Source organism: Plectropomus leopardus, chromosome 22 (genome assembly GCF_026936395.1).
Source record: "Plectropomus leopardus strain MGB_pleo_1.0 chromosome 22, ASM2693639v1, whole genome shotgun sequence".
NCBI classification, from domain to species: Eukaryota; Metazoa; Chordata; class Actinopteri; order Perciformes; family Serranidae; genus Plectropomus; species Plectropomus leopardus.
This window is the reverse complement of record NC_142197.1, coordinates 11,246,186-11,268,145: the sequence shown is the minus strand read 5'-3', so window position 1 is coordinate 11,268,145 and position 21,960 is coordinate 11,246,186. Positions and strand designations below refer to the sequence as shown.

The 21,960-nt window shown below is 39.2% G+C and overlaps 1 protein-coding gene across 1 annotated transcript in view; it reads left to right on the top strand.

The window, feature by feature from the left end:
• Positions 1 to 21,960, top strand: part of exoc4 (exocyst complex component 4) — a 155,628-nt gene that overhangs the window by 113,899 nt on the left and 19,769 nt on the right. The window contains exons 15-19 of the mRNA XM_042511086.2: positions 855 to 1,010; positions 2,696 to 2,874; positions 14,474 to 14,618; positions 19,797 to 19,975; positions 21,054 to 21,213. Of these exons, the coding sequence (XP_042367020.1) occupies positions 855 to 1,010; positions 2,696 to 2,874; positions 14,474 to 14,618; positions 19,797 to 19,975; positions 21,054 to 21,213 (819 nt within the window). The remainder of the gene's footprint in view (positions 1 to 854; positions 1,011 to 2,695; positions 2,875 to 14,473; positions 14,619 to 19,796; positions 19,976 to 21,053; positions 21,214 to 21,960) is intronic.

Sequence of the window (21,960 nt, the reverse complement as noted above, 5' to 3'; positions counted from 1 at the left end):
GAGCACAGTGCAGAGTGGCAGCAATTATCTCGTCAGTAGGACTGCACTCACAGGTACTCACATGCACTAACATGCACATGCACATGTGGCTGGTTCAGTTTATCACAGCCAAGAACAGAGAAGCTTAGACATTAAGATGCCATTAGACCACATATTTATGTTCTAAAAGTCGAAAACAGCCCCCCAACCCCCCTGTGCCACACCTAGCAAGACATTTGTAGATTTAGACAGTTATTTTAAAAAAGCTAGGGAAGATATCTAGGGAAAAAAAGAAAAGCTGGGGCAAAACTCAATTTAGTGGTCTAGTTATTATAACTATATATATAAAATTACATTACAAAATTATTATATTTGGCACTTTTTCAAAGGTTACATCTTTGTTGTTACTTTAAACTTTCCTCGTTGTTGTTTTTAACCGATTTTCAGGTGATTTTCTTGTCATTTTTACTAGTTTCTTGCTAATTTTTGGGTCATTTCCTCTTACGTTGTGGTTACCTCCTTTCAGAAATCAAGCAAATATCCTCAGGATTAAAACCGTTAATTCAGCTTTGTTTTCTGTTTCCTGACTTTCTTGGTCAGAAGTACAGTTTTTCACCTCACTTCATGAACTGATATCTCTAAAACTAAAGAATGAATTTCCTCCAGTTTGGATAAGTAACAATAGTAATAGCATGCAGCATTTTAGCATCACTAAAAAGCTCCATGCATGATTTTAACAACTAATTGTAAATTGTCAGCATGGTAAAATGCGAAGATCAGGGCTGCTTAAATTCTTTTTTTTAATTATCATTATTATTATTACATATGTTTTATAACTTGCCTAAGTTTGCTTGTATTCCATTATCTGTCTACAGGGCTATCGTCCAGTGTGAGGAGAAGCTCACCATCAGTGCTTCCTGGTCTAAGGACGAGGACATCAGCCGTCTGCTCCAGTCGCTTCCTAACTGGGCAAACATGGCTCAACCCAGACAGACGCGACAGAAGAGAGAGGATGAAGAGGACTTTACTCGGTACACACACAAATACAAACAGGAAACATATGTGTTTGTTCATATAAATGTGCGTATGCCCATGTGAGTGCACATTCAAAATTCTGTCATGAAAAAACCCTATACTCACACAATTCGGGTATACACATTTGTGCACACTGTACACACACAAACAAAGAGGAGCAGACATACACCAGCACACTTGAGCAATCACGCAAAATAATCCCTCCCCTCCGTCTTTGCTCCTTTATTCCCATATTATTGAACCCTCTGTTGTTGACTAAGATGCACCCATAAAATAAGTCACGATTGCTCTTTTAAACACCATCTATCTGAAGGAAGTAAGGAAACGAGGGAAGGACAAAATAGGAAAATATAAAGAGAGCAGACGGAGGCAGGGAGGAGGAGGGGGGCAGTCTTATCGAAATTGCCTTTGAATGTGCGCACTCTTCAGGGAACACTGGAGCTCATCGGAGCGGAATAGTAAAGTAAATAAATAAATTGGTTATGTGGCCAAAGAAAGTCAATCTGTTGTGTGCGCTCTCCCTCTCACACAGACACACACACACACACACACACTATGAGAGCTCAGAGATAGCAAGAGAGAGACCATAAGGCTGTTTGATTTGAGAGCCGTAGATGTTCTCATCAGTACGAAAGGGGGATTAGCTTCTGCACGACTGGCAACCTAGTGCGTCAATAAAGCCTCATTAATAGGCTGCACATATGTGTGAGTGCTGATTTTTTTACCCATTTGTTGTTCATCTTGATCTTATGGGCATCCTGGCGACTCCGGAGGCCGGTCCGCATGCCATGTGTTTGCAGCACTGTGGTGTAGAGATTTTTTAGCTTCCCTGCTCTCTCCTCATCTTTCTTGCCAGTTACCAGAGTCAATTATTCCTCCGAAACCACAAGCACTTGCAAATATAGTGAAAAGGGGGTTTGATCTCTATGTCTTTGTTTTTCTACCCCGTAAATCTCTGCCGTCTGTTTGTCTTCCACTTCTAAATGATCTCAATCACCTGTTGTTTTCCTCTCCCACTGACAGGTAGCTCCGAGCATCTCTCTCCTTTGAAAGTGTATAGAAAGTTTCAATTCTTTAACACTGTGTCCAGCTTCTTTGAGTTTAGGGCCGGGTATCATCCCTTGATATCTTCAAGGCCTGGGTCAATCTAGTTATCTTCCCTTTATCCCTTTGACTGTGTCTTGTTTCTGTTTATCTAGTTTGGCAGTTTGTGCATCACTGTAAATCATCACCATTGTGCAAGTAGTCATGGGATAATCATAAAACTTTCACCCTTTTTCAACTTTCAAACACACACAGTATGAACACACTTAATAAATAAATGAACACGTACATTTGCACCACCATTCTATTCAGCAATCCATTATGTTTTATTGTATGAAAATTGGCTTCTATTATAGCATTTATGTAAGCCACTCACTGCCTCTGCACACTGGACATTTTGAGTCCAACCAGCAAACCAATGACTGGTAATTTTCTGCAAATAACTTAATACTGTGACTGATTGTAGGGTTTTTCATGTCCATGCCTCTTAGTCATCAGACGAATATTTGTTGTTGCACTTCTTGATAGCAGTCATTTTTGATAAACAGTGTTTGCTGTTTGAGTGATGGTCAAGTAATGTTTTTCTTTGCCAACAATATATTGCAAACTGTAACATCCCACACTCTGCTTCATTCAGGGCGGCTTTTGCTAAAGAGTCGGAGGTGCTGACTGGAAACCTGGGAGACAAGTTAATCCCCCAAAATGAGATCCTGCGGGACGTCAGTGACCTGAAGGCTTTGGCCAATGTTCATGAAAGCATGGAGTGGCTTGCTGGTCGCCTCAAGACGTTCTTCACCAACCTGCCTCATGCCTCCAGTAAGTAAGAGAAGCATCATTTGGGATGTGGAAGTGGTTGACACTTTCTTTTTTATTTGTTGGCAGCCAGTGCCATGCCTTGTGTAGCTCATGTGATGAATAACAGGTAATGAAGCTGTCTTCTTTGTTTCTGTGGCAAGTTCTGTTGTGAAGAAATGAAAGCTTTACTTCAGGCTTTCTCTTATTAATTGCATGAAATACTTCAAAACTCCCCATCATTACAAAATACTCAAGTATGTCTCTGATCTAATTTCAGCTTCATCCCCAGCAGGTTTGTTTTTTGACAGTGAAACACAGTAATGGGGCGTTTCCACCAGCATGTCAGTTCGGTTCAGTTCATTTCGGTACGCATTCTTTTTGCATTGCTATTGTGACCAGCAGTACCCCCTCTGCTCGGGATACCTAGCGCACTTATCTGCTAGTTCTGATGTTGCAAAAAATGTGTGTGGGAAAAACAGATGTAATGAAGGATTCTCACTTCTTTGCATAATTAAGCTCACATCTTCGCACATAGGCAAGAAGCTAAAACATCACTAGATAGTATGCACAAAGTGATTGACATGCTGTGTGCTATGCTATTTATCACCTAACTGACTGGATTCTACTCAACTTACCCAAACCTCCGTTCCTTCTAACGGGGTGCCTCTAAAGGTGTTACTCTGTTGATGAAATTAAATCAGGCAAAAACTTTGGGATATTTTTGACACAAACATTGACATATGCAGTAAAATTTTTGCGCCTACATACAGCACACTGACGCCAACGCAGACATCTGTTGCTGTTTATTCTGCATACTGAAAAACTGATTATTTTCTTTGACACATGGGTTCTGCTTGTCGGATGGTTGCATTGCACCAAAAATTAGATTATCCTTTCCTGTCATTTTCTTTCCTTCAGTTTCTTGTGTTTCCACTTTGGCACAGACAGAGAGGCTTTCATGGTTGCCAACGATGTTATTATTCAGGAGAAAACTGAGTATATGTTCACATCACTAGCGTAATGGTTTAGCGAAGCTTAAACCCTGGAAGCTCCTGGCAACACTCCTCAGAGACACCATACATCCTCTCTTTACTGCTATATTACAGTATAGTACAATATTGCATCTTTTTCAGGAGATGTTGCTTCTAGTCTCTCAGGCCATTAAGCAGTTATTGATCAAAATACACAGCAGATTAAAAAACATTGTCTGGATGTTTTATGGAGGGTCACAGTCAGGGGTATATGAGATTTTCTCATCCTTAGCTTCAGCAACACTTCTTACCTGTGCCTCATTAAGTTCTTGTTTGAGTGTATTATCACACACTCATTACCTTCTCCACTGGAGTTGTCAAAGAGCACTTTACACGCACCCACACACACACACTCATTATCCTTGGTTGTGCATGTGCGAGTGTGTGCACATAAACGCCTAATCAGGACTCTCAAAAGCATTTTATGCGTTCCCTGCTCAGTCATCACTTTTGTACCATTAATCACTGATCAAAATGGGTTGAATCTGTGTGCGTGCGTGTGTGTGTGTGTGTGTGTGTGTGTGTGTGTGTGTGTGTGTGTGTGTGTGTGTGTGTGTGTGTGTGTGTGTGTGTGTGTTTCTATCCAACACATTGTCTCTTTGCAGGTCGAGTTAATTGCTAATCATTAACATTAATGTTTTTATCCTCATTATCACTTTAAGAACATGTTTAATCTCTTAATCAAGATTCTAGCATCTTGTAATATTCTTCTTCTTTTCATTAACATCATATGACTACAATCAAGGAGTTATTACTCCCATTAATGACTTATAAGGCCCAGACACACCAAATCCACTTCAGAGGACTTGAGGCGATGAAGGCCGACTGTTGCCTTGCACTTGAACACATCCCAAACACTACAGGCAACTAGCACATACTTTTTGCGCCTGCATGAGAGGAAATAACTTTCCACACCAGCGGCAGTAGTCTAAAACTGATAGACCGACAAGACAGACTCACAACGCTAGTTAGCCACTCAGCAGATTGAAAATTAGGGCTTCACCCAACTCAGAATTATGTCCGTCGAATCAGATTTGAGCATTTAATACGAATATTCAGAGATTCGCTTTTTTTCCCATGTGAAGTTTAACAGTTTGATACTGGCTCTGCAGGATGTTCAGTGTGATAGCGGCATTCATGTGATAAAGTAAACAAGCCAACGGCAACAACAGATCCGCACTCTACAACATTTTTTGTAGACCGCCACCATTGTATTTAAGTTTTTGACATCCGTGTTGTTTTGATTTGTTATGGATATGATTTATATACAGTAGTTCCAACAGTTCCAACACATCAAAATCTGCAGCAATCACCGCAATTGATTGTATAAAATGTATGTAGATGTTGTCACTTACTTTTGCAGCTTTTATTCACCTCTCCAGTTATTGTGTTACAGCACTCTGGAGAAACGTAGCCATGTTCACTGCAGTATCTTGGTCCTCTGGCAGAGCTCTGGTAAATTATGCACCTTTCCTTGAGGGATAGAGAGAAAGGCTTCAGTCCTTATCAGCGATTGCTGCAACTCTCTAGCTTCAGACCTCTGATTGCTCATTGAACTTGCACTATTTTGCTGTTCCATATCACAACTTTTCTTTCAGACATAAAATAATTAAATGAGAATTTTCAGATATTCTTATTTGGGCTTGACTTTGTCACTATCTCTTTTTAAACTTGTCCCTTCCCCTCTCACTCTGACGCCAGCTTTCTTCGTTTATTCATAGATAAGAATTCAATAAAAGTACGGGAAGCGACGTGACATAATTATCATTAATTCTGGCGGGTGGCACTAATGGGAAGGATAGGGCAGTCACTTATCATGCTGGGACAGCCTCCGTATTGTTCATTATTTAGTGTTTGCCGAGCTGATGACGGACTACGTGTGTTAGCATGGATGTTAGTATGTGTGTGTGTGTGGGTGCGCGCATGTGTGTGTACATAAGCATGCACTGTGTAAGATGGGACAAGGGTACGGCAGGGAAAAAGGACCCCACCTTATCTCATCCTCCACCCCCCCGCCTCACGTCTATGCCTCTCCAAATTGGATTTTATATTACAGAAGCAGTCAGGTATGAACAACTCATTTTCTTCTCCCTCTTTTTGCTTTTTCATTCTTTCATTCCTCTTTCTGACTTTCTTGCTTCATTCTTTTTTTGTATTACTTTTTTCTGTCTTGGTATTTCTTTTTTCTCTCTTTCTTCCTTCTGTCCTTCCTTTAGTCTCTTCCTCTTTTGTGAACATAGTTCTATCTGTTCTTTGAGTGGTAAGAGTCTGTTAGATTCTGTCCATAGTGGGGTAATCTCTTCAGTGGACATTTGGTTTGGTCACCTCTGTATGCGATTGAATCCTTCTGGATGTGTAGTTACACACGTTGTTCTCTGAAGTATAAAAATTAAATTTAAAGCTACAGTAGGTAACTTTTGTTCTAAAACAAAAATGTTTTGTCCTTTTTGCTGACACCGTCACTATATCCTGCCAGTAGTACATGAGAAAGGTAAGGTTTTGCTGGCTCTTCCTTGTGCTCCTAATGGCATTTGCAAGTATCCACAAACGAAAACGGCCAATCAAAGCCAGGAGTAGTCTCTAGCACAGTCTCAGTCACTGTTTCAGCACATGCTGCACTGACAGTAACAGTGTGCATGGCAAAGACAAGTAAACAGAAGATGACTGATGATGAAAAGCTTGTTTTCACTTTTAAGCTCCTCCTTGAATCCACGAGCTGAGGATATTTAGCTTGATTGAGTGAGAAGATGCGCAGGGGTGGGGCGGGGGCTGCACAGCCTGTGCACGGTGTACCACTCAACACATAATGGCGAGGGTAAGGAGAGCTGTATAAATAGAGTATAATCTGTCAGCCAGCAGCAGCAACCACATAATTGTCAGCTGACAAAACAAGCAACTATGTAGGTCCACGGGACAAAAGCCATGGTAGCTTTTTTAATAGACAAATAATTGCCTACATGGACAGTAATGTTCATAAAATGATTTTATTTTAGCCTGAATGACAAAATCTCAATCTCCCTTTACTTCTTTGTGTTTGTATTGGGCATGTGGTCATGGTGACGTTAACGTGTTTTGCCAGCTACCGCACCCATCAAATGGTGAGCAGACTCCACCTACTTAGTACGCCGCAGGTGTGATTGACATGATTGACAGCTGCGTTAGAGATCCTCCTGGCTCGAGTTGGTTGTAAATGTCATTAGGAGCACAATCAGAAGCCAAAGGACCGTGTTCTTTTTTTTTCTTTTTTCTTTTTACAGATTTTCCAAGTTTCCCAGTCATTCATTTACCACATATTAACTTTCTATTTTTGGAGCTGGACCATTTATTAGAAGTGCTGTTAGAATATAAATATGTATTTTTTTTTAGTCATGGAACTCACCTAGAGCGTAATCTTGGCATAAATGGAGCAGCAGTACGCCAGGCACAGTGAAACTTAACCGTTTATCATTCTGGTTCTAAAATTTTGCTTTCACTTACAGCAGCTGCTACTCTCATCCACCTAAATCCTCCCTCTGATGTCAGCTACTGCCACACAAACATTGTCATTTTGTGGGAAACACTGATATCTGTCACATGAACTACTGTCAGGAAATAGTGACAGTTTCAGCAAATATTTTAAAAAGTGATATTTATAATAAAATTACCTACCGTAGCTTTAAGTGTGTGTGTGCACACATGAAGTTTTGTGCTTCTCTGTTTAGATAACCATGTGTGTCAGATTGTTCAGATTGTGCGTGCGTGCGTGTGTGTGTGTGCCTATAATGAGAAATGTATGCGGACAGACTACTGATGGTGATTGGCCGTGAAGGTGGCTGCAGAATGGGTCTTATCACCCATCTGGACACAGCACTGGACATCTAATCCACTCTGAAAATATTTACCTGACAACACACACACACACACACACACACACAGATGCCTGAGGGGCAATGTCAGAATGACAGCCATTTTTTTTCTTTTAATTCATTCATTTTTAATAATATTTGCGAGTGTGTCTGGCAGCCTTGTTGGATCTTTGTGTACTGAACATGGTTTTGCAAACACTAGATCATGAACTGTGTGAAGAGCTGTTTTGGTGGACAGTTGTTTTTCTGCATTTGCAGACTTTTTGCTTCCTGCCAACACTTTATGTGCGTTGCTGTAAATGTGTTTGTTAATGTTGGAGGGCTGACCATCATTAGATGCTTAATAACAGACGTCTAATCTATGCTACAGGGTTTTTAGACAATAACCACAGGATCTCCTTCTGGGAATAAGTTCCTTCTCTCTTCACGGCTTATGGAATAAATATTTTTAACCTTGACTGTGATGAGTGTAGGTTTTTCCCTTCAGCAATGTTTTCTTTTTTTTCCTTGACTCCATTTAACAAGGCAAGTTGACTAAGAACACATTCCTATTCACTGCTGAGGCCTGCGGGACAAGTTGCAGTGGGAGGTGATGGTGTTTCTTCAGTAGTGAATGCTGTATGTTGTCTTTTGTTTCAGCCATGTGGCTTTCTGTCCAAATATCTTGCAAGTTTTGATTTTCTCTCATTATAAGGCAATGTTAAGCAGTCTGGGGTCTTCACATATTAAAATCTGTCAATCTCACTCTCAATTTTTACTTCCCCCCTCTCGCTCTCCTTCTTTCTCTCTGGACAGAGGTTTAGTTCCCCGTGTGCAGATGTTCATCCTCTACCAGAGGCAGCAAAATAATTAATAACTCCTCTCCTCTCTTACTCAGTCGTTTATGAATCATTCATCATTCCACTGCTGCAGGATACTGTCCTTTGCTTATCTTTCTACATTTTCTCTTCATTTCTCTTTTTTTGTGGAGAGGAAGAGTGTGTTATACTTTTTAAACAAAGTGGATCATGATTGGTATCAAGTATTTAACATTCAGTATGTGTCAGAGCCAAAGAAAATGTCAAGTTATATTGTTTTACTGTACTTTAGCGTATTGTTTTTCCCTCTTAATGGCACACATGTCATAGATTGCAAGATCGGGTTTGTGTTAAAGGAGCATTGTGTAAGATTTTAGGGTTTTTAGCTGCATCAAACCAGTAAAACACTGAATAAAGCAGTTACAGGTTTAAAAAATAATAATCAAAATTTCCAAATGGACCTTTCTAGAGAAAGAAAACATGCTCGTAATATTATATTCCATTACTGCTAATATATCCCTTTAAATACAGACTGGACCTTTCATATGAACTTTGTGTGTTCATATGCGTCTGTATGCTGCATGTGTGCAAGAATGTGAATTCCATCACTGATCTTCTCCCTTAATGTTTGCCACCCTCGTCTTCTGCAGATGGTAAGCGACAGACGTTTCTCTTAGATGGGATTCGAAAAATAATTGGATAAGCACAGCACACACACGCATACCTACACATCAGCGCATAAATAGATACACGACACGCACATACATAGCCTCATATTTAATCAGCAGTGAAAGAAAGAAGAGAGCAAGAAAGTTGTCAGTCAGGACCAATGAGTCGTCTCCTTTTGCCCGTCTGTCCCTGACTCTAATGGTGCCCCCCATGCTGCGACGCCTCCCTCGCATCATCAAAGCAGCGCAGGCTGGAGGGGGGGGCATTCGTGTGCTTCTGTGTGTGTCTGTGCATGTGTGTTTTTTCAGTTTGTGTGCGTGTGTGTTTCACGAACACCCCCTGGAGAGACCTCCAGCAGTGTGTGCCACAGTGAGCCCTTTTTTCCCTTTCTGCTGCCAAAGTGAGTGAGTGTAATGCACATGAGAGGAAACAGAAGCCTTCGAGTCACTTTCACACACTGGCCTGTGTGCACACACACACTTTTGGAGGGAAAACACTCCCACAGGCAAAGCAAGTGAAAAACTCCTGCTCTCTTACACACAGCACAGCCACAAGCTAAGAGACGGAAAGAGACACTGAGAGCAAAATGGTCTGTATCAGATAAATATACATGTGCCCTTTTTCAGGTGCATTATAAAGTCGTTACAGTTATATATATTTACAGTCAGGATGATGTTAGATGGACAAAACACTTGTTGATTCCTTTGCTATCAGTAGTTATCAATAAAGTGAAAGATCATTTAATCCTTTGAAACTTGGAAGGACATCAGTTTTCTTAAACCTTTCAAAACCTGAGACTGTGCTAGAGAATGGGTTTGATTTATTTTAAAAACAAAAAAAGGATTAAAAGGCAATGGGCAACTTGCCAAGAAATGTCCCACAAATTGCAAGAAATTGGGAAAAAGAAATTAACCTGAAAATGTGTTTAAATGGAGAGAGAGAAAGTATTAGAAGATAATAATATTTTTTGTAAATGTCCACAAAACTATATTTATAATTGTTCTTGTTAAAAAATATTTTTGTAATATTTGTTTTGTCTTTTATTTTGTTAAATTTCAGCTAATTTCCTTGTAACGTCTTTCCATGTTTTATAAAAAAAACCAGGTCAATTTGCTCAGGTTTCAAAGGGTCAGTGATGCTTTCAGGTTACTCGGCAGCACAGGTAATGTTTTTATAACTGTGGCTTTTAGTTTGAGTGGCAGTGTTGTGTTTCCATGCTGCACTTTATATCTATTAAAGATCTGATAAGACGACAAGGGAGAATAAACAGCGTCCGCTAAATACAATCAAATGAAGTCTATTAATGTCATTACGCTGCGTTCCCTTGAGAAATCACTGTGGATTTTTTCTGTTAAGACCAATCTCGTTTGTTGTTCCTGTGGCTCATTTAGATTAATTAATATTGACATTGCCAGCCTAAAGAAGAAAGCTTTGGCATAGATATCATATGGATTACATACAGAAAATGACTGTTGATTGACTTCAGTGATGCAGGATGATCCCCCATCCCCCACGCACGTCATTCCCTGATGGTGTAAGCATGGAGAGTAAGAAAAGTGTTAGCTTGGATGATCCTATTTTATGATTGCAAAACTTTTATTTAACCAATTAAAAAAACATTTTAGATCCAATATAATAGTGCGTTTGTACTGTAAAAGCACATATATAGAGCTGCAGTTAGTGCATTACCTACAGTAGATGGTGGCTGGTGTGATGCCAGTTTGGTGGAGCAGACAGGTGGCAAAGAGGCTAAACAATGTACTGCTGAGGATGCTACATATGCAGACAGGAGACAAATTTGCTTTTCCTAGGATAGCCAAGGCATGACTCACTCTACTCTCCCTCTGATTGGCTAGTACTTGTTTCCTTTGTTGGTTTGATTGATTAGGTTTAGGCAAAAGGAGTGGGGGTGGTTAGGGTTAGGATATAATATCGGGTAAGTCAATCAGAAGCAGAGTATGGCAGGATGTGGAAATTCCTGAACAGGAGCAGCTGTAAGATGTATTTTAGCCTCCTAAAGGAAACAGCTTAAATGTACACTATATTTACATTATTCTACATTATTCTCTTTCAGGGAACTAATGTCATTATCGATGCTCTCCTCAGACCTACCAGATTTCATTGGTAAAAACAGTCATTTTACCTCACAGCACACAGGAGTTGCTGGTCTAGCACCAACATAATGATTTAGTTTTTTTGTTGGTGTTTTCTTTTAAAACCAACCTAACAGGTTTATATGGGGAAATGCCACGATACTGGAACCTACATTTGGTCACCTGCGAATAAAAGTTTTCAGAATGGCTTAGGAAAATAGCATTTTGAGGCTAAAACATTGGATTGAATTATTGGACTTGAATTCATCTGGAATACTGGAAAACAACACAATGATAATAAAAATAAAATAAAAAATAATAATAATAATGATAATGGAGCCACCCTATACAAAAATACCAAAAAGAACATACAACCTAACAAAGAGATTATGTGCCATGGTAGGCTCATCTTATGAGTAAAGCCGGTCTTAATTTTGCTTGCACACTGGTATAATGTCAAATTATAGTCAGTGACAGAAATAAAGTCTGATTATGAGCTTAAAATGTTAGCCACCCTACCCACTAATTATCTCAGAAAACACAGTGCTGCTTCCAGCTGTGGTAACAATAAAACTGATTAAAAAGAGGAAAGGAAGACTCGTGATTTGGAGTTGAGTAACAACTTTATGGAGCAGCGGAGAACAGAGCATTTTGATACTGAAAAAAATAAGATTTTTTTTGTTGATATATGATAAATGTTACAAAAATCTGTGATTTTTTTTAAGTAAAAAAAATCCTGATTTTTCAGTTTTCTGTGGAGGTGAACAGTACTCAGCAGTATGATGATGTTTTAAATCGCAATAAGATATTTTATTTCAGTGTTGGGTCTTTACCTGAAGTGTTTATTTGTTAGATTTCAGCCTTTTCTTGTCTTATAAACTCTACGTAACTGCTGCAAATTGCTCTGCACTGCGCTTTCCCATCACACACATGTTATCAAGAAGGTTACACAAAAAGACAGTTAATTAACAAGTAACTTCACACATACAGTATGTACATATAGCACTTCTTCATACACAGTCCTTCACATCCCCCCTTTAATAAGAAACACAATCTCCAGCCTTTATCTCTGTATGTCAGACATACAGGCCATGAGAGCAGCTGTCAGAGTGATGTCACATCACATCCCCGGGTGTGTTTTCTTTGTTGATTGGATGGCCGTGGCACATACCTCACTGCTGTTTGTCTAAGCCAATGGTCTTTCCTCTTATCAGGGGTTCATTAAACATAACTGTAATGGGGACAGAAGCACATATTCACCAGCACATACGTGCACGTGAGCATACAGAAGCACTCGCAATGTAAGGCAGAGAAGAGTTACTTTGATTTAGTGAGCCTTGTCAATTCAAAAAGTGTAGAAATATGTGTACAGTAAAGTTTTCAAGGCCTTAGTAATGTGAAGGGATGTGTAGTTATTCCCCTTTGAAATGAACACTGGTATTTTATGTTTTGTCCATTGAGGTTTGATAATATCAGTTAGGTGTTTTAATTCATAACATTATATTAAATGTTCATAGCACTGGATGGTCCTCTTATGTGATGGTCCTCTTAATCCAAACATTAGGCAATGTTCAGTTTTGTAGATATAATCAGCATCACATCCATCTGCATTCTTTACTTTTTTGCATGATTTTCAAAAGGCACTGAGCTGAATTCACTTCGCGTACACAGCAGTTCATGGGTTTATGTGAGTGGTGGGAATCACCAGAGGCCCTAAAATACAATATTATTATGATACTTAAGTCACGATACAATATTATTGCAATTATTTAAAAAAATGTCTTATGAGTACTGCAATAGTTTATATTGAGTTATATTGTGATTTATCTTTTTTTCAACTGCAATTTATGTCACCTAAGGAAACTTTGCCAACATGTAATTTTTTAGTGAGATGAAGTTTTTAGTCATTACACTTACAGGATTTTTATTGCAGCAAAATGCTACTTGTACTAGTTTATATGTGTCATTGTCATAATGCAGAACCTACCAACTGTATATTAGGTACCGTTTGTATTAAGAAGGGCTTGGAAAGTACTTTTTGTTGTCTTTTTAGGATTGGTTCTACATTTTTTCCATTAAATTGTAGATGTATCCATCTTTTAGGACGAGAAACTGTCTTTATGTTACTGTAAGGTTTTTCTGGTCACAGAAAAACAAAACAGGTTTCCCAGTCCGCATTTTCAAGCAAACTTATGATAATGAGTCGTCTTTTTTATTTTATAGGACTGCACTTGCACTCTTCAAACAGTTTTCAATGGCATTGTCAAGTAAAAAATAATGAATACAAGAATGTATTGTGTGAGTGAAACCACCAACTTTGGAGCAAAATACTTGCAATCATCAGTCAGAAGTATCAGTCAGAGAGGGAAGACAAATGATCAGGTTGTATCGGCCTTCGTTCCAACTTGCAGTCACTCTGTCCCGACTGTGCATGTGTGCCTGCGTGCATGCATGTGTGACCTTCGGAAGGGCAGGAAGAGTAACCGGGGAGCTGGCTTTGACTGCGGCACATCGATCGTGGACCCCTGCATTCTCCTACTCAACAGTCACTCTTCGTATACACACACGCACACACACACACACACACTCACAAACATACACACACTCGCCTCATTGACCAAATAGACTTACATATGACTGACGGGGCCAATTTCTCTCCCTTTCCTCCCTTTGCTAATTTATGGCCATTGATCTACACCAGGCTGAATTTATATACACTCATCATGCTCCCGTGCTCTCTGGCTCTCTCTCTCTTTTCACACACACATACACACACAGGTCTTTTGTGTGGTTTACAATGCAGCGCCCTGACACATGCTCCTGCTGTCTCAGCACAAGTGGCGAGAAGAAAGTACAAGAACATGCTGAAGGACTCAGGAAGTGTGTGAAGTTGAGCTAATGGGTTTTTTGTGTGTACTGTGTGAGCTGGTGTCATTTTCAGTATCTGATAATTTCAATATGAAGTGACATGCACCTTGGAGTACGCTACAGTGTGTGTTGGCATGGAGGTCAGGGACAACGGTAGAGCAGCGCCTCTGGAGCTGGTCTGGCTTCAGCAACTTGCTCAAGCACTTTTCAGCAAGTCATCCTCATCATTCTATTTGGTCCCTCCACTCACTACTACTCCCCTCTTTGGTGCAACTAGGTTTGCTTATGGTGTCCTCCTGTCTCTTCTGTCCATACAGGTGCGTCTCCATGCTCAGCTGACAGCCAGGGGGTTGGTGAGAGCGAGCGGAGCAGGGAGCAGATTCTGCAGACCCTCAGCGACCTGTCCAGGGGCTTCCAGGACATTGCAGATCGCTGTCTTCTGGTGTTGCACCTCGAAGTCAGGTATGCAGGAGAAACTTACACATAGTTTGGAGAAATTGCAGAAATGAAAACACACAAAGGGGTTTTATATGGTATTGTTACGTTTATTTTGCTCTTGTCACCGGCTGAAGTAACAGTGCCTCCTCTGATACGAGTTGGGATTGAATTCCATTTATCTGCTGCTCTGACTGCTCTCTGCACTTAGCTAAATCTAGCTCTGACCTCCTTAGCATTGTCCCTGCAGGATGACACACATTGTTTAAGTGGTGGTGATACAAGACAATGAATTGCATATCTGCAAACCAAAGAAAATGGTTCAAGGTCCATAAGTTATATTTTTGTATGATGGTATTACTGATGATAGTTCCTATTTTTTTAGGTAATAGTTTCACATATAGTTTACACATAGTTTTAATAAATGGTTTCAGCATATTCACACCTGCCTGAGAACAGCTTGTAGCACAGTAAGATAAATGTAAGAAAATCACTGCATTAAGAGTTTAGCAGTGGTTAGAGGCAGCTGGACTCTAATGTGTCTAAAATTTATTCGACTAGCTCTGATACTTGTGGAGACCTTTTATATAAGCTTCATAAAACACAGGCATCGTCGTGTGTTGATGAGCTCTAAGTTTCCAAGACGTGCCACTGTCTTATTTTCAGTGTTCAGGCGGTACAGAGAAGCAGTACGTTTAATCACATTTGCTCCCCAGATTGACACATCACACCTCCTGTACCTTGATTACTATTTCTGTCTGCATCATGTGTTGGGTGTGTACTATGTTTGTGCATCAGTCGGCACGTGTCAAATGATGCGAGCAGCCAGTGCGTCACACTTTTCCTCTCATCTTCTTCCTGACAGTTGTGGAATCAGCACATTAACCCTTTGAAACCTGAGAAATTGGCTTGATTTCTTTCAAAAAACATGGGAAGAAGGCAATGACCAATGAAGGAAATTACCCCAAAAGTAGCAAGAAATTAGAAAAATGTACAAGAAAATTACCTGAAAATTAGTTTTAAAAACAGCTAATTCAAAATAAAATTAGAAAAAGTAAAACAAAAAACAAGGAAATTATGTGGAAAAAGTTCTTAAAAATTTATAGTAATTCTGTAACATAATTTATAATTATGATAACAATAAATATATATTTTTTGATATAATATTTTTTCAATAGCTTTTTCATTTTCCCCTAGACATCCCTAGCTTTTTAAAAATAATTTTCTAAATCTACAGATTTTTTGCAATTTCTTGCTCATTGCCTTTTCACGTGTTTTTGAAAGAAATTGCCCCAATTTTCTTGGGGTCCAATGGTTTAAATACTTGTGAAAGGTGGCCGAAAGCAGGACTAGAAAAGTGATGCTGCTCCTGGTATAAAAGGGTTAACTAAACCCATTTGTGTCACAAAAACACACGATTGTTGCAGTATGACATCATTTACCAGTCAGTTACCATGATCATATTGCACAAGCTTAAAGGATATTAAAAAATATGGGCAAAAATGGTCAGTGGCATCACACTTCTACCCTAATGCACAAGTTTTTATATTTCTTGTGTTGATGTGAATGTCAATATTAGAGTTAATTTACCACACCATATACTCTCTCTCCCCCACAACCACTAATAGTCCTCCATCATCCCTCTCCCCTTTCTTCCATCCCTGCATGCATCACCATTTCCCTGTAGACTATTGTATAGCTTATGCAATATTGTTTATGATTTCAGTAGAAAACCCTCCCTGAGGCTGATGTCTAGCTATATGCTACACTCCATTGACTCTCCCCATCTAGCGAATTTCCCCTGATAGTGGTACCAGCTAAATGAAGCCATGAGGAAGAGAGCAGGATGGGAGCAGGAGGAGATGGCAGGGATATGAGCGTGGAGGTTAAAAAGATGGTGGGGGTTAAAGAAGGGAGTTACAGTAGCTAAGTGGAAGAAATGATTGAATGGAGAGAGAGCGGTAAGTTAGATGGAAGGCGTTTAAAATGTGGTGTAGTCGTTGGCTTTGCCTTAGGGGGAAGAGACATTCACCCATATCATTTTATACCTTTCTGCTCGGGGCACTGTGATGATGGAATTACGAGAGTATTGACTTCTTAAGTCTAGACAGAAATGAGCTTTCTATGGACCTAAAGGATCCCAGACTAAGATGTAGAGGTTTAAATGGACAGAGAGAAGTACAATATAGTAAAATGATGTGTTAAAAGACACTTCCTTTACCCATTACAGTCCTAAAAGTAGTATTAAAGATATATGTCGCCATAGACGTAAAATGTCAAGACAGACAAACTAGCCCTTTCAAGCATATAATGGACAGTTATTTATAAGCCATTTTCTTGTAAATGCATTCATTTTGATTCTGTAGTTGCGTATAAACCATGACAGAGGATCCTAGTGTATCAGGTCATACACTGCCGCACATTGGACCAGTTGTAAATGCAGCACAAATCTCTCAAAACTAAGAAGGTGGACAGATTGCAAGATACTATGTTGTGCATATCAGATTTTCTTACCAATGCTATTCTAGTAGGAGACCCTTGCAGGTAAATAAAATTTTGAAACATCAACTAATATCTCAGGAGAATTGCAGTTCTTAAAATTTCCAAGTATTGGCTTTATGTTGGGGGGAAATTACAAATAATTGCTGGCTATGTTTCACAACAATTAATACTTCATCAATTGATTTATGTTATTAAAATATCACTTGCAGTATTTGTCACAAAAGCGAAATTTTACAATATTTTTGTTACCATTGCGGAAAATGGAATGTCCTGGTGATGACATTTATTGGTATGCTGATGCAGGAGTTAGCAGCTCCCCGGTTCCCTCGTCAAAAAGGTCAAAAGGATTTTTCCATTGGATTTTGGATCATTGCAGAAGATAAGCTCTGTGGCGAAAATTCCTTTATGGTACTTACATGTTATATTTCACAAGATACACTTCACAAATAAATACCACTTTTAGGATTTTCGAAGCCTAAATGTAATCGCCAGAAATAAAAAAGCTAAATTTAGTCTGTAAACAAACTGCACTAAGGTAGCATGACTTAACTTAAAGCTGTGTTTGGCGCAGCGCTGCGCCAAATGATGATCTGTAGTCTCATTTAGCCACTCTTAAGCAAAAGCCTTTTTTTTAAGACACAGAAAAGCTCCATGAGTGGGGTACTTACTGACTTTTATGTTGTACAACAAAACGTAAAAGCTTACGTAAAAGCAGACCTGATTTCAGGCATCTAACCAAAACGCATTTACTTTGAGATGAGGGAACTCCTGAGTGCTAAATGCTGACTCAGTCATGGTACACACACTGGTACACTTCACTTAATAGTTTTGGATTATGTAAAATTATGTGAACACAGGTGTTTAACATTGTTAAAAATATGTTTTTTTGTTTGTTTGTTTGTCTTAAAGGAACTCCTTTTTTTCATTCCTAAAGAGAAATATAAATATTCGGGAAAAAATCTTGCCTAAGGTAGTCATAATTCATGCATGAAAGGACCAGAGATTGATAGAGGATTGATTTCCTTCTCAGTATTTTGCTTTTTTTGTTTTGAACCAAAAATGGTTTGTTCAAAAGAATAAAAAAAAAATATTATTTGAAAGTTCTGACAGTTTCTGCTATCAGGTCTCCTGTAGAGTTAAATCAGCCGTGTTTTTAGCAGTTGGATATGAACTTGTTTACAGAGGAATATGTGTGATTCTACCAGCCAAGAAAAGTGAATAGAAAACCCTTTGGGCAAGGTTCAATTACTCTGCTGGAGTTGCTCACTGGCCAAGGGCACAAATCCATGTTTGTGCCACATCTTCATTCAACTTGCCCTGAAAACAGATCTAGATGAAAATTAATGACAAAATGTCAAAAATGCATGTGTAAATTTGACCTTCTCTGGCACACTCTTTATTAATGTAATTAAATGCTTTTAAAGGCACTCACTGGCAATCATTTTTGGACAGGAGGGACCCAGAGTATGAGGGAGACTCTCAGAAATCCTCAGGCTGTTATATTTCATTTCAAGACCTGAAGTGAAGATTTTACAGGCTATACATTTACAAGATGTTTAAGTGTTTTTGTACCTCTGGGAGTTGTGCAAAAACTGTATTTAGCACTGTGCTCTACAGGTTGCCCTTAATGAATCCAGTTCCTCGGCTGAATAAGTGGATATATTACAAGTACTCTAAACATTTCTGATTATTTTTTAAATTATAGGTGTTAGAGTAGATACGTATATCAGCAAAGCTTGATAACTAAGTCTCCCTTTTATCTGTGTTAAAGTTTGGATATTTTTAAGTGGAGTTGTAAGAGGTGCTCTTTGGATCCAAGGAAAAAAAATGACCAAAAAAAGGAGGGAGAGGTTATACTTGTTATTTGTTCTGTTAATAAGTCATGACCAAAAAATACAAAGGCACTCTATTTCGCAGAAGTAAAAAGCCTTTAATAAATGGACCTTTGTGTTTTAACTGACAGTCTTAATCAGGGCATTTAAGAACAAGTGGCAGCTCACAGATGTGTCAAGGCTCAATAAAAACAGTAATTTTACCTCGCTGAACATCAGTATTTTTGGACTCCTCTTTCTCTATCACTAAGTTTGTGTTGTGGCGTGACTTTGATGTTTTAAAAGGTTAGTTCGGATTCATTAAATTTACACAATAACACAAACAAACAAACCAATCGTGGCTACAGTAGCCTACACAGCTACCATATTCAGCCAAGTAAAATTACTGTATATGTCAATGGAGTCTGGTGGTTTTGAAGCAAATGATAAAACGTCTTCAGCACCGCATCAGAAAAGGCAGTTTGATGGCAAGGAAAACCGGTTCTAAATATAGCACACACTTAAACTGACATTGATGTTTTTGGCGTGGCTAAAGTACAATTTGTTGTTGTACTGTCGGTAATGCACTGACAATGGATAGTGCCTCATACAACCCCACTTCACAAAATCTGAACTTTCCCTTTAAACTCTGATGAAAGAGAAAAATACACCTCATTCATTCTCATCTCATAGTTGTTTTAAACATATAAACAACAGACTTTGAATGAGAATTTGGGGGGCGCTGTTGACAATTATAGCAAAATCAGCAGGTAAGTTTAACAAGATCTGAAATAGAAAACGAATAATGTCAGATATCTAATAATTTCCACTCTCTCTCTCTCTCTCTCTTTTCTACCCCTAAACTTCACCATCCTCCCACGTCTCAATCCAGGGTTCACTGTTTCCATTACCTGATCCCCCTGACTAAGCAAGGCAATTATGCCATCGTGGCTAATGTGGAGAGCATGGACTACGACCCGCTGGTGGTCAAACTGAACAAGGACATCTCAGCCATAGAGGAGGCCATGGGGGCCGCCCTGCAGCAGCACAAGTTCCAGTACATCTTTGAAGGTCAGCATGGACCTGTGGTGAAGTATAAACAGCTGCCTGAGAATTACCACCAATCTTCAGTTCCTCATTTGTTTCATGAGGACTTAATTGTTAAAGGGATGGTTGGTCCCCAAATCAGAAAAGTGTTTGTTTCCTCTTACCTGTAGTGCTATATATCAATCCAGTTTATTTATGTGAGTTACAGGAGGTTGGAGATATCAGCTGCAGAGATGACCGCCCTCTCTTGAATACAATGGAGTTAGACAGCACTGGGCTCAAAGCTAACTAACATTAACATCGCGAGCTCTCATGAGCACAGGCCTCTCGTCTGTAAGCAGGTGCATGCTTCCGTCTGCGCAGTATGTGTTTAGTGGATGTAGTTCCGTAAAAAGAAAAAATAGGGTTCCCGTGGATACTTAAAAAGTCTTTTAAGGCATCGAAGTAATTAAACTGAAAATAAAGCCTTAATTGTTTTTTAAAGACCTCGATCAATCTTTCAACTGTGTGTAAAATGCTTTGGGAAGTAGGGTTTTATGAGTTCTTTTTTTTGACATTGCATTGTAATACCTTAAAAAATTGGTATCATCTTTTTTTTGCCGAATATTTCTTGAACTAGTTATGATTGGGATTAGGGTAGTGGAATCCCATATGCTGAGTGAGAAACAAAATTGAAAAAACAAACAACAGCAGTTATTTCCCAGTTATGACTAGATCTAACTTCCACTAGACCCAAAACATCTTGTATATTTATATTACAATAAACATTTGAGCAAAAATTGTCCTTGAAAAAGTGAATTCATGTTTTTTGTCTTCTTTGGTTATTCTAAAATTGTAGTCATACATTTCCTTCTGAGTCACATTTGAAAAGTCAGAAAAGTATCCAATATAACTCACTTTGAGCACTGCAGGGAAGAGGAAAAATATGTATTTTTGATCTAGGGGTGAACTGACCCTTCAAAACATCGATGACAGAAGACTCTTTACCTTTCCTCTTTCTGGTACTTTCTGCTTCACCCTTCATGCCTCTATGTTTTACAATTCTTCTGTAGTGCTGATCAGTCAATCTTTTTTTTCCTCTTTCCCACCACACTCTCATTAGGTCTGGGTCATCTGATCTCCTGTATTCTTATCAACGGAGCCCAGTACTTTAAGAGGATCAGCGAGTCTGGCATCAAGAAGATGTGCAGGAACATCTTTGTCCTCCAACAGAACCTCACCAACATCACCATGTCCAGGGAGGCCGACCTGGACTTCGCCAGGTAAAACTGTTTTTACATTCTCACAGTGTTAGCCACAGTGCCGTTCACCTGGAGCAGGTTTTGCATCAAGAATATACCTCAGCCAGAAACTGTTTTCCTGTATATGCACTCAAAGACTAATTACCTTGGATTGGAGTTACTATTTTTTGCAGTGTCTCTAAATTGTCGTGCTTTTGCCAAGAGCTTGCAGTTTCCCCTTGAGTTTCGCTGTTCCCATGGTGATAAAGCCTCTAATATTATAGGACCCAAGACAAAATAATGTCATAAATAACAATATTAATCAATGTGTTGGAATCTGAACTACATGGGGATGATGATCAAATTGATTATAACATCAAACAGAAACATTACATAAACTGTATTATGAAGCCATCAGTTCAGAAATAGTCTGTAATTATGGGTTGATTTTTAGTTTAAATTAGTTGATTTATTGGTCCAACACTACTACACACCTGCACAGACACACACAGACATACACATCGTCCTCAAGTTTAGACAGCAACTATGTCAGTGCGCGAGGAAGACAGATGGTCAAACAGATTGTCAAGCACACTGTGTGTCTGTGTGTGTACGCTTGTTGGTGTTTATTTCTTATTCATACATTTATATTTTGTGAGTCTACCTGCTGTTGCCCAGTGCTGTCCAGCCCTGACAGGCATGGGGGAAATCAGCGCTCAGATATCTTTGTGAAAGAAAGAAGGAGGGAGGGAGCAGGAGGGCAGAAAGAGAGAAGAAGACAGAAGGAGA